The 13,014-nt window shown below is 35.8% G+C and overlaps 5 protein-coding genes across 8 annotated transcripts; 3 read left to right on the top strand and 2 right to left on the bottom strand.

The window, feature by feature from the left end:
- Positions 1–140: 140 nt before the first annotated feature.
- LOC105229448 (apoptosis-inducing factor 3) lies at positions 141–2,276 on the top strand. The gene is made up of 2 exons (XM_011209750.4): positions 141–1,248; positions 1,311–2,276. The coding sequence occupies exons 1-2, from the start codon at positions 370–372 to the stop codon at positions 2,067–2,069; spliced, it is 1,638 nt and encodes a 545-aa protein (XP_011208052.1). The 5' UTR covers positions 141–369; the 3' UTR covers positions 2,070–2,276.
- Positions 2,277–2,534: 258 nt separating this feature from the next.
- Positions 2,535–9,875, bottom strand: LOC105229452 (putative uncharacterized protein DDB_G0289263). 3 transcript variants are annotated; one of them, XM_029551623.2, is made up of 9 exons: positions 9,735–9,875; positions 7,286–8,684; positions 6,651–7,087; positions 5,727–5,827; positions 5,444–5,664; positions 5,191–5,375; positions 5,025–5,120; positions 4,873–4,942; positions 2,535–4,478 (listed from the first exon to the last, which is right to left on the bottom strand). In XM_029551623.2, exons 2-9 carry the CDS (start codon positions 8,065–8,067, stop codon positions 4,097–4,099), a joined length of 2,274 nt encoding a protein of 757 aa, XP_029407483.2. In that variant the 5' UTR covers positions 8,068–8,684; positions 9,735–9,875; the 3' UTR covers positions 2,535–4,096. The 3 variants fall into 3 exon arrangements, with proteins under 3 accessions (XP_029407483.2, XP_019847057.2, XP_019847056.2); XM_019991498.3 differs by lacking the exon at positions 9,735–9,875 and adding an exon at positions 8,900–9,087; XM_019991497.3 differs by lacking the exon at positions 9,735–9,875 and adding an exon at positions 8,900–9,087 and having other exon boundaries at positions 3,960–4,481.
- On the top strand, positions 9,471–10,373 carry LOC105229451 (uncharacterized). The gene has a single exon (XM_011209754.4). It carries the CDS (start codon positions 9,558–9,560, stop codon positions 10,299–10,301), a length of 744 nt encoding a protein of 247 aa, XP_011208056.2. The 5' UTR covers positions 9,471–9,557; the 3' UTR covers positions 10,302–10,373.
- A 52-nt stretch (positions 10,374–10,425) lies between these two features.
- Positions 10,426–11,603, top strand: LOC105229450 (39S ribosomal protein L2, mitochondrial). Its single transcript, XM_011209753.4, has 3 exons — positions 10,426–10,999; positions 11,061–11,273; positions 11,336–11,603. The coding sequence occupies exons 1-3, from the start codon at positions 10,516–10,518 to the stop codon at positions 11,539–11,541; spliced, it is 903 nt and encodes a 300-aa protein (XP_011208055.1). The 5' UTR covers positions 10,426–10,515; the 3' UTR covers positions 11,542–11,603.
- LOC105229449 (ubiquitin fusion degradation protein 1 homolog) lies at positions 11,562–12,950 on the bottom strand. Of its 2 annotated transcripts, none has more exons than XM_011209752.4 (5): positions 12,819–12,950; positions 12,629–12,755; positions 12,130–12,557; positions 11,889–12,068; positions 11,562–11,830 (listed from the first exon to the last, which is right to left on the bottom strand). In XM_011209752.4, the coding sequence occupies exons 1-5, from the start codon at positions 12,906–12,908 to the stop codon at positions 11,666–11,668; spliced, it is 990 nt and encodes a 329-aa protein (XP_011208054.2). In that variant the 5' UTR covers positions 12,909–12,950; the 3' UTR covers positions 11,562–11,665. The 2 variants fall into 2 exon arrangements, with proteins under 2 accessions (XP_011208054.2, XP_049314194.1); XM_049458237.1 differs by having other exon boundaries at positions 12,837–12,923.
- Positions 12,951–13,014: the final 64 nt, after the last annotated feature.

Below are 13,014 nucleotides of genomic sequence, written 5' to 3'. Positions count from 1 at the left end.
GGTAAATCTAACAGAACTGCGGCGAAATCCAATTGGAGCCAATGGCGGCAAATTGAAGGGTTGCATGCGTTATTGAGCAATAATTCGCAATAATAACGGAAGTGCAATAGAGGAAATCATTGTGCCTTTAATAAAAATCATTTCATTTACATAATTTAAAAAAATCGTTAAATTGTGATTATTGTAAATGGTATGAATTAAAGTTTATTAAAAATAATAATGATTGATAAATAAAGTCTTGTGAAATCAAAGTATCACCCTGATTTTCATTTTTTCCGAAAATGTCAGAGCTGATTTTCAAATTAAAATATCGAAATTTATTTGACAGCACAAAAAAAAATCGGAAAATATTTTATTTTACGCAAAATAATGTCTGAATTTACTGATTTGGTTTCCATTTGTAATGAAACGGAAATTAATAATGACGAAGTTAAAGAGTACAATTTTGACGAAAACAATAAGCTGTTGTTAATTCGTCAAAACGATCGAATCTGGGCCATCGGAGCAACGTGTCCACATCAAGGTGCGCCTTTGGTTAAAGGCATATTAGGACATGGACGTATACGTTGCTCACGTCATGGTTCTTGTTATAATATAAGAACTGGTGATATAGAGGATTTTCCGGGCTTAGATTCATTGCCAACATATCCGGTTGAAATAGCTACAAATGGAGAGGTTCAAGTGCGTGCGAGAATCAAGGATCTCAATAAGATACGGCGCACAAAGAAAATGGTAGAATACAATAAGTCTGATGAACGTATATTTTTGTTGGTAGGCGGTGGAGTTGCAACGGCTACATGCGCTGAAACATTACGTCAAGAGGGCTACACAGGACGCATAATAATATTGTGTCGTGAGGACTATTTACCTTACGATCGCGCACCACTCTCAAAAGTATGGCAAGGAGATATAACAGAATTATATTTCCGCGATAGCGATTTTTATGAGGAAAATAATATTGAGGTAATATTGGGTGTGGAGGCAATTAAATTGGACACAGCCATGAGAACGGTTAGCTGTTCGAACGGTCAATTAATTACTTATGATAAACTTTTCATTGCGACTGGTTCAAAGCCAACTAGAATGCCTGTCAACGGTAATGATTTAAGAAATGTATTTTCCATACATGATTATAGAGATCTCCAAACAATTATGCATGTGTTAAAATCAAAAACGAATTTAGTATGTGTAGGAGGGGGTTTCATTAATATGGAATTTGTTTCCTCTATAGTTACCAAAGTAAAATCGGTGAGTATGGCATTTAATAGCATAATTAAAACTTATAAAAGATAATGTTTCAATGTTAAAAGGTTGTGCTGGTTTGCAATAAGAAATATCCTCTAGAGAGCACTGTTGGCAGAGATGTCGGTGAGCGTTTATTGCAATTATACCGCGAAAAGGGTGTACAAATGAAAATGGAAAGTAGAATTAAAGAAATATTGAGCGAGGATGGAGTTAGAATCTCTGAAATCAGAACAAGTGATGGTTATAAGTATCCATGCGATGTATTAATCATTGCTGTGGGTGTAGTGGCTAATACTACTTGGCTAATCGACTCGAGCTTGCCCATAAATGCTGATGGCACAATTGATACGGACATGCATTTAATGACGCTGGTACCCAACATCTATGTGGGCGGTGATATTGCCAATGCACCACTCTTCTCGAATGCTAATCAAAGACAAAACGTTAAACATTTACAAGTGGCACAATATCATGGTTATGTGGCTGCCATAAATATGGCTGGTACTATAAAAGACCTACGGGCAGTGCCTTTTTTCAACATACACCTCTTTGGTGCAACGTTTTCGCATGCTGGTGTTGGTAGTATAAATGAAACTTCCATATACGGTGATTTAAAACGTTTAAAATATCTGGCATATTTGTTCGACCGCGATGGCAACGTCACATGTGTTAACACTTGCGGTTACGATGCTACGGTGGTTAACTTTTGTGAATTGCTTTCACAAGGTAAACGGCTGCATCGTTCTGACGTAGTAGACAAGTCCAATCCACATCAATGGATGGAACATTTGCTCGATACGCGACGTACACGTTGTGGCTGCTAAAATTTTAACCTGTTGCTCATTTTTAATGCTTTTCCAATTGTTCTTCATTCGCATTTAGTTGATTTCGTTTTTTGATGTTGTCCATACGGCTGTGTAAAACATGCAATCAATAAACAGAATTCATTATTTAAACAAATGCTTCCTTACATATATTGTACTTATATGTATTTAAATACTTTGCTAAAATACTGTAATAATTATGAAAAACACCGCTGTTTAGAACGTTTTAATTTAATAAAAATGAAGTCTGAAATTACGTAATTTAATTTGTGTTGTACGTTTTTAGGCTAATCATCACATTTTTTCTAGATGGCGATCTAGTTTTTTTCTAGATCTGAACTGTTTTAATGCTTGATTATCTTGTTCATAGAAGAAAACTACACTTGAATTTTCGAAGAAAAACTTGAAACAAGTCAAAACAGCACATTTTACATTGATATTTTGAAGATTGAAGAATACACAGAGATTATCTATATTCTTTGTATTTTTTCTCAATACACATTTTGTCCAAACATTGAAATGGAGTTTTCTTTATTATAATAGAAATAAAGTGCAATCATCATTATACATTTTATCTTTACCATAAATTTGTTTGTAGGGTTCTTTTTTTTTTTGTTTACTTGTTTTATAATATTTTTTTATTTAAATTAACTTTTTTGTATTAGTTTTAATTTGTTTTTCTAGATTTAGGTTCGATATAATTGTAGGTATGTAGAGATAGGTAATTAATTCTTTTGCTCCTTTGCAGTTGCCACACAACTATGATTCATTTATTTTGCTTTTACTTACTAGCTTTGCTTTTGTTTTGTATACACCGTCTAGGCTTTCTGCCAAACATGCTGCTTAATTCTTTTTAGCATTAATATTTATTACTCGCATATTAAGTAATTATTTTTCCCATCATTTAAAATGTACTACTTTCATTAGTTTACAATTTTTTAAATTAGATTTTTGCTTTTTTTGTTCTTTATATATTTTTTTGTTTGCATTTCGCATATTATAACTTTTTTGTGTTACTTTTTACTCCCATTCATTCTAGTATAATATATAGCATCATCAAGCATATTGAATTCGTCCAGAGTATACAAGTACATCTATACAGTATGCTAGGGATACAATTTTGATAATCGTTAAACGAATAAATCATTACAACAACAAATATTAAAGCAATATAGGGAGTTTGTATATATTCATATTTTAGAAAGATTAAAAAACAATAAAACAATTATTTTTGTTCACATACTTTGCTTGTCAAATTCAATATACCGATGGGTTATAATAGTAATAAAGATGTTTCTTGGTTGGTTGGCTTCATGTGTTTCTTGATTTTTCTTGTGATACCGGTTTACTGTTTTCATTTTCTATATCTTCAACGAAATATTTTGTAAATAATGTTAGTTTAACATTTTCTCAATTTTGTTATGTTTTTTTTTGTGTGAATGTGTCTTCTATTATATTATGTCTTCTACTACACTCTGACCCACTGTAGTTTTCTAATGTCGCTTTAGTCCAATTCAGAAATATATCGTATTTATAGTAATTATAATTAAATAGAACTTATCTAATACTTGCAGTCAATTTAGATGAAAGAAGACATTTCGAGCGAAATTTAAAATTCATGTAAATCATCAAAAGCGCTGTTTACTATTTGTAGACAGTTATTTACTATTAAAAGCTTGATACAAGGTTTCATAGACAATTTGCCTTTGAATATGGTCTTCGCATACTGAAGGTTTAATAAAAAAAAAAAAAAACGTGAAGTGTTTTACACATTGCTGATTTGTCTGTTAAAATTATTACATATTTCCGAATTGGTTTACGCATTTTACATTTTCCATTTATAGTAAATCTCAACTTTTGTGTGCTCTAGTTTTCTCTTTTTAAATTTGTTGTATGTATGTGTATGGGGTATTTTACTGTGACAAATCTTTGCCATTAGTTCAATTTTTAAAATTTTACATTCTTTTGTAAATTTTTTTTAATTACTTGCAGACATTAGAAGAAACTGAAACAGAAACAGCAACATATCAGAGTACTTCGGATAAATATTTGGGGCGTTTGGAAGCGTCGCATGAAGCGCTGCTGCCGGCGCCATTACCACCGCCAATACTGCAACCTTCATCGCCAGATTCCATATTTCCACTGTAATCAGTGGGCATTTCCTCGTATATAATGTCGGGATGCAACGTTTGCACTTGATGTTGATGTTGTTGCTGCTGCTGTTGTTGTTGTTGCTGTGCGCCAGCTGCCATAGCATGATTACGTTTGAGTGCTATCAAGGCACCAACACCGTTGCCGCTGCCACCACCAATGGTCACTCCGCTCTCGTTGTGTAGATGCTGTTGTTGTTGTTGCTGTACACCGGCAATGGTTGAATTTTGATTTGAAACATAGTATGGGCTTCCGCTACTGCTGAAAAGGATTTGTTTAGAAATGAGTACAAGCGCTAGATAGTTTCTCATGGTAATGAGTTCATATTTTTTAAATTGGCAAAAAAAATAATAATAAAAAGAATGAAGTGTAAAACTGGTGCTAACTTTAATGAAATGACTATTCAGAGTTTAAATGAATATTTTTAGGCAGATTGCAAATAAAATAAATATAAAAAAATTATAATTCTAAAAAAAAAAATATTTTTCAAAATATTGGCACAAAAAAATTAGCACCGAAAAAAACTAAAAATAAAATGGTATTAAGCAGGAGAAATCATAGCTTTAAGTTTTTAATTTAGCAAAACTAAAAGAAAATATATATGAACATGATGCAATATAATAAAAAATATTGAAAACCAAATAAAAATTACTTGTATTGATTGTGGGAATTGTTAGCCGTCGATTGGTGCATATTCTGAGTTGTGTTGTTGTACATAATATCTGCAATTCAACGCACATTATTTTATTGTAATTATACTAAAAGAAAAACAAACGCGCTATCGCTTGCTAGTTGACTTATTACCACCATCGGCTGCGCGTTGCTCAATAGACATGCCCGGCGATCCAGGGGCCGATTGCAAAACGAAATCCTGCAGTGGTGAACTCTCACGCGAATTGTCTGCATTTTAATAATAATAAAAATGTAAATAAAAAATTATTGAATAAAATATATGCAAGATTCGGTGTACCCATATGACTCGGTGAGACTGGTGCCGAACGTGGCATGCCGTATGTTGGGCGAAAACCTTGGCTGCTACGTTGACGCCGTTTCTTGTAGCTGTGATCAATCAACTTGGCGCCACTGTCAGGATCAATACGCCAGAAACTGCCCTTGCCCGGCTCATCTTGAGAGCGTGCAACTTTAATGAAATACCTAAAAATAAAAGTAAATTTAGATATACTGACGCTGAAAATACAAGGTAGGTATTTTTAAACATTTACCTATTCAAACTGAGATTATGGCGTATGGAGTTCTGCCAACCCTTGTTTGTTTCTTTACGATAGTACGGATAATGCTTGACTATAAATGAATAAATGCCAGAAAGTGTCAATTGTTTATCCGGTGCTGCGGATATAGCTTGAACAATCAACTGAGCATAGCTATATGGTGGTTTCTCATTGTGGTTATAGCTAGCTGTTGATGGTGTTTGGAATAGGTCTTGCTGAAAAGAAAATACTTTGGCATTAAAAATATTAAATCATTAGTTTATGCAATTGTTTTTACGTTTTGTAAATTGTTGTTGGTATAGTTGTTGTAATTGGCTTGGTTCTGATGAAAACCTTGTCTAGGGCTGGCTGGACAACTATTAGCAGCACTTATTGTACCTGTAAGATTTAAAAGTATTATTGTTATTGCAATTGTCACTTAAACGGTTATTTGTTACAGTTTTTTACATAAAACACAAACAAAACTAAATAATTAAATAAATATTAAAATATGTTAATATTCCTAATAGTTAATCTTACAAATAAATTCATATTCCCTAATATTCCACGTATGCGTTTTTAAAATAAAATTGTATTTTCTTTGTGTAATAATTATTTGTGTAAATATTTACATGTTACAACCTCAACATAACACATTTCCGGCTATTTTTTTATGACGTAAGAGAGTAGTTTTAACCTCATTCACACGTTTGTGTTGTTGTTGGTAGATTTCTAAAATTAATTTAGAGCCACGTGCAACGTTTGCAATTAAAAATTTGCACAACATATAATTACGCAGTTTGTACGCAATTTGTAAAAACAAAAAAATGGTAGAAGGTAGCATACAAATTCGCATGTATTAGTGTAAATGTATGTAGATATGACATGGGTGTACATTTGCAGATAATATTTACTTTTTGTTTTGTTCCGATTCGTTTTTTCAGTGTGCACACAAAGCGGCGCTTTGTTTCGCATTTCATTGTTTTTGTATTTTCATTTGTTTACACTGCGTCAAGTGTAATGTAATAAAGTTTGTACGCCAGTAAGCAATAGCAAAACAAATACTAAAAAAATCGAATGTAATTCCTTCTGAAACGTAATTAAATCTAACGCTATACAGTAAGCATTTGCTATAATATGCAATTAATTTTCGCTCAGTGTATAATTATGCAAATGCATACACATTTGTGTTTGAATAAGAAACAGTACAAATTCCACTTGCCAGTTGGTGATAGATATGGGCTTTTCTGCTCCTTCTTCGGTATGGATATCTTTAGTGGTGAGTACACATTTGAATTATCCATATTCGGCAGCAGATGTGTTGACGATGACACTGCACTAGAGGACACATGCGGTTGATGGTGATGAGATACATGTGTGGACGCATGCGGTGTTGGTCCAGACGACGCATGCGGATGATGGTGATCATCGGGTGGCGCAGGCGAAATAATGAATTGAGCGCAACCTCCGCTCCCACCGCCACCTCCTCCTATTCCACTGTTGTTCTGCAGGGCAGCCACATTGTTGTGACTATTGTTATGATACGATATGCCGCTGTTGTTCGAGTTAGTTAGCGCGCCAGTAGCATTTAAAGCGCCACCATGTACGAAACTCTCGAATTGTATGCGAATCTCGGTGCTGGGAAAGCGAAAGTAACAGCTGAAAATAGGGAAATTGTATTAAATAATTTCAACACAAAAAATTACAAATGTTTTAAACTAAAAGAAATAGCGTTTCGATAAATTTAACCATGCAATTCTTCTCCGCGCTTTTGAGATACATATGTATGTTATTTATTACATTCATATACAGATACATAGGTGATTGGTTCAATATTGATTATGGCGCTGAACTTACCTGTTAGGTAATCGAAGCGGATCAGCATTTCGTCGTTGCAAAAAATCATCAACGAAAATGCCATTTTTACTTAGACACTGCACGAAAAAGTCACGTGCATCTCCATCGTAATGAACCTGAAAATGCTTTCTTGACACCAAATTGTTTTCAGCAACATGAAAGTGCACATGCGATGTTGATGAGTTTCGTCCAATAATAGTACATGGCTCGGTGATGTATAACAACTCCTGGTCGTATTTTAGAAAGCCGAGCGCATTGTCAGGTGCTGTTAAAACATTTGATGCACCGCCGCCCGAATTACCGGCGGTTGAGGCATGGGCAGGTGGGTGATTGGTATTCAGATTGGCGCCTACATTAGGCCCGACACCACTGTTGGTTGTACTGCTGCCACTACCAGCTGCAATTACTACCGAATTGGTGTTGGCGTTAGATGATGTTGATGTATTCATGACCTCTAAGGCTGCGCTACTAGTATTATTATTACTGCTGTTACTCGTGTTATTGTTGTTATTATTTGTTAGTATCGCACCATTGCCATGATGCAACTGGAGCATATCCTTGGCGATGGCTACAGTGGCAGCGTCGACGGTGTCCGTTGTTGCTGCACTATTTATTGTGTTTGAGGTGGGCGGGGTATAATTTGTGCTACGAACGTTGTTTATGTTGTTATTGTTGTTGTTGTTACTACTAATAGTATTTATATTGGTTGCCGGGCCGGATATAGAACCGTCATCTACTTGCTGAGCTGTATGTGGTTGTTGTTGGTGGGGGAAGAATTCCATTTGTATGCGGCGCCTTTTTCTTAATTCTGCTTTTTCTACACTTTTTTCCTAACGAAAAAATGTGTTAGCGCTACGCCACAATTGCGCTTGGTTATGTTATGGTGCTTTTGCTTTTCTGTTATGATTCTTATATTTTTATTCTACACAATTTACTGTTCCTACTAAAATACTAATATCTTTTTCTTTTAACAAAAAATATATAAAATTTTTTTACTTGCACGTTTTGCACACTATTCACATTCGGCCACTGTCCCCTTGTTGCTAATATTAACACTTTAATTCGTCGCTTTGGACAATAAAAACTCAAGGTTTTTTCCTTTTCTGCGTTTCAAAAGATTTTTCCAAATTTGAATTGTTTTCCGCACGCTTTGCGCACTTCTCTTTTCAATACATCCGATCGATCCTGTTCCGTTTGCAGCTCACATCCCCTCTTCTATTTATTTCACTTTATTTTTTGGCTCTGTCGTTCGTTGGCTGGCTATGGCTACGGCTACGGCTCAGGCTCTGTTGGCTAATGGCTGATTGCTATGTTGTTTTTGTCGTTTTTGTTTTTCTTACTGTTGTTGTTTTCCCTGCCGTTTTATGTTGTTTGTATGTTTGTGTTGTGCTGAGCAGAACTGCGAACGAGAAAAATAAACCAAAAAAAAAACACCAATATTGAAAAACACACAACGAAGGTACAGAGCAAAGGCAAAAACACACACACACGTATATCTATTGAAAATGAAAAGCCGCTTCAATGTTGGGGAGCAACAGCGCGCTCATAAGCGGCAGCCCCAATATTTTTTCTTAAATTCAACAAACCTTACATTCCCCAATGCACTACACTTACCACGAAAGTTAAAGTTAATTTTTCAACAATATTTGGATATATATTTTTTTGCCACACGCGTGTTTACAAACAAAATTCTAAACCGAAATCGAAAATGAAGAACTGAAAATTCTGCACAAAACACGTTTCTTCTTACCAACGAGAAGACAGGCAACACAGGGTGTGTTGTGTATCTGGTGGTTGGCAGCACTGTGCTGAATACACACGCAAATGACATCTGCAGAATAGCGCACTTGTATAGAGTGCAAGGGAGCTGTTTCACTACCGAGGGAAGGGTGGAAGAAAAATAAATACAAATACAAATACCAGTGCACGCAACAAAACGAGCGCGATTTAGTAAACATATGCGCAAAGTGTCATGCGCGGCAAGGTGGTGGAGGCGAACAAACTGCACTATCATTTTAATATTTATCTTTCAATTTTGGTTAAATAAAAACACTTAAACATTTTTGTGTTTAACTACGAAGAATAGTGACTTTCCACTTGTATTCTACTAAATGTTTTGAAAATACTTCCTAAACGCTGCAATATGTTATCAGCTTCACTTATAATGGTTCACTGGGTTATTTGTACAGCATTGCCAATATAGTTTACTTTCTTCAATTGTCAGCCACATAGAAAAGTGGAATAGTACTTACAGCAGTGTAAAGGGCACACTATGGCCGAATTACCGGAAAATTTGCAAATTGTTAAGACAGAAGGACCACAAATACCGGAAACGGATGCACAGCCGCGTCGCCTTATCAAGGAGCGTCTAAATTTGCACGTGAAACGACGTCTCCAACAAGAACAGGAACCCCAAATACAACTGCAACAGACACAAATAATTACTCACCCTTCTGGGAATCAAACACGAGAAATAGTGACAACTGCAGCACCAGCACCAGCAACACAACAATCACCACAATCAGCAAACGTGAACGTGAGTTCGACAGTAAACGACGTCACTGCGCCGACATCAACATCGAAAAGGAAAGAGAAACAACAACAGAAAGAACCAGCCAAAACACGGAGACCCTATCAAAAGCGAACGGACAAAAACACCACCAAAATACAAACACAATCGCTGACACAAATGCAAATAAGTGCTGAAGATGGCGGAAGAACTCGCAAAAACAAACGTCACAAAGCACAGGGAACATTGGTAGGTAACGCAGTGCCATCGTCGGCTGGAAATGCAGTGCATAGTGCAAGCGCCGGTGCTTTATGTTTATCACCCGGCGTTGAGGAAGGTAGTGGCGGCGGTGGTGACGAGATGGACGGTCGAGATATATACTCCCGTGACAAAGAGAAATGCCCAGACATCTTAGGTATGGTTTTAAGTGGTAAAAAACGCGCATTATTGCAGAATTCGGAAGTGAAGGAATTTTTAGCCAATATTATGTCCGCTTTTAAAAATTAATACGTTATTGACGCTTTAAGTAGTTTTGTTATAAAATAAATTAATATTTGGAATGGGAAATTCTTAACAATAGATTTTTATGTGTATGTCACAGTTAATAAATATACGAAATGATACAACCCTGTTTGCGAACAGCTGATCACCCCATTTGGACATATTTTAGACTGCTGGATAGGCCGCAACTGGCTCATTTATTATTTTTATTATATAAAAAATGAACAACTTAACCCGTTTGTTGGCTAATTGTACATTAAATGCTTCCCGGCATCAGCTAATAAACAAAAGCGGCATTGTTGCCGCTGGTATTCAAGTTCGTGGCAAGTGTAAGGTGGTAGAAAAACCGAAACCAGGTGCTGGTCAGCAGTTTCGGCGTGTAGTGCACTACCCTGAAGAATACACCATAGAACCATTGAAAATCACTCATTTAGCAGGGCGCGATCCAGTGAGCGGACGCTTGGTGGCCAAAGGCATAGGTGGTGGAATAAAACAGAAATTCCATTGGGTAAAATGGGTACGGGATGGGCCATTGGAAGGACCGCCACAAGAAGAACGTGTGATAGAAATAATCGATGATGGTTGTCGCACTGCAAAAGTGGCACTTGTTGGCGTAGGAAATGAACTCAAATACATATTAGCAACAGAAAATATGAAAGTGGGTGACATCATAAAAACGTCTCGATTTATACCGCGTATACCTGGTGAGTAAATTTGTCGAATAATTTAATAATACATTTGATATATATAACTTTACGTATATAGTACGTCCAAATGAAGGTGATGCCTACCCCCTTGGAGCTTTACCAGTTGGTACACGCATACATAACCTAGAGAAAAATCCCGGCCATCCATTTCACTTGATACACGCCGCAGGTACTTTTGGAACAATTTTAAGAAAATTCGATGACAAAGTCGTGGTTCAGTTACCATCAAAACGTGAATTTGCCTATGATCGTACATGTATGGCAACAGTTGGTAAGATCTATATTTCAATAAGTATAACATATGCTATTACGTATAACATTTTTTTATTATAGGCCGCCTATCAAATGTTGAGCACAATAAGGAGCATATTGGAAGCGCACAACGAATGCGTCAACTCGGCAATCGCCCACGTTCCGGTTTGTGGAAACGGAAAGAGGGCAAACATGGCCGAAAAATACGCAAATTACCGGCAATGTCTCTCACATCACCGCCGCCCCAAAAGAAAGACGAAGTTATTAACTTAACTTTGAATTTGTAGATGCATTGAATAATAGAGCATTTTTTAGTTCTGTGGTTATTAAAGTTTAATGAACAAATTTATTTTGCATTCTTTTTCGAAAAGCTTTTTTAAACTATGTTAGTAAAAATATTTTAATATTATTTTACAATTTACGTGTCTTCATTGAAAAGCCTTGACCATGGAAAGTCTCTGGCTCACCGTCTTCACCATCCTTTTTAGGAATACGTTCGTTGATGGGCTTGATAGAACGGTCAAACTTTAAGTATCCAAACTTGTAATCGTAATCGGGTACACCACGAGCGAGTACCTGCAGTAATGAAGGTTTTAAGACATTAAGGTTTTATTTAAATATTAACTATACTAACTCTTTTAATAACAGGTGTATCTAGCTGATTATCTTTCTTTTTCTTCCCATCCAGACGTACACCAGAACCTTTAAATGTTTCAACTACCTCTTCCATAACATGATCTTGTGGTTCCTCTACAGGTGGCTCTTCAGCTTTAGGTTTATTCGGTTCATACCCGATAGCAGCTTCGAACTCCACCTATTTATTCATATTATTGTTTTAAATTTAGATATATATATATAATTAACATGGAACTTACATTCATATCACATTCAATAATGCTGACAGCATTACCAGGACGCGTTTCTAGCACACATAATTCATAAACCTTCTTATTATATTTGATAGCAATTACATCACCGGTGGTAAGACAAGCAAAATTACGAAGAGCATTTTCCAAAACAGCTTTGGGATTAGTAATATCTAAGAAATCAGTGCTTTGTGGTTGAAATTTTGAAAAGGTTGCCACTGGCAAGCTAACACTTTCAATGCGAACCGGACAGCCTTCCGTAAGCAAAAGATTTTGCATCATCCACAAAGGTAAATAGCATTTACCTTCTTCGGCAACGAATTCCAGTACACCTGCATGTGTTGTGCGTTTTTGCGCTCGATTCGTCAGCTTGAAGAGCATTGGATATTCAACGTTGTGGCGTGTAAGCACATCTAACGCTGATGGTGGCATAATAACTACATACACGCAATAAAAAAAATATTACTCTAAAATGCTTGTATTTATGCATGTTTCATTAAATACCTACTTTTACCACCACGTTCTAAATCTTCTCGTTCGTTGCCGGGCAACATGGCTACAGGGAAGCACTTGTATGTCTCCTGGAAGCTGCGGCCATTATCCAGGAATTCCATATTGAAACCGTTAAAATGAAACTGCGACAGCAAAAATTAATTCTATTAGATATTGTTTATATGTGTTGTTATTGAAATATTTACCATTATGTATTTATTTACCGTACACAACTCAAAATTTTTGCAATGACTCGCTGTTATTGTTTTTACTTTGTTTACAAAACCAGCTGTCATTTATTGCTACTCACAATGCTGCTTCTCTCAATTTTAACTTCACCATTCACAATAATTTATAAGAAATATATTTAACACAACTAAAAAAAAATGTTAAATTTACTAC

This window comes from Bactrocera dorsalis, chromosome 5, assembly GCF_023373825.1.
Source record: "Bactrocera dorsalis isolate Fly_Bdor chromosome 5, ASM2337382v1, whole genome shotgun sequence".
NCBI lineage: Eukaryota > Metazoa > Arthropoda > Insecta > Diptera > Tephritidae > Bactrocera > Bactrocera dorsalis.
This window is presented reverse-complemented; position numbering and strand designations above follow the sequence as displayed.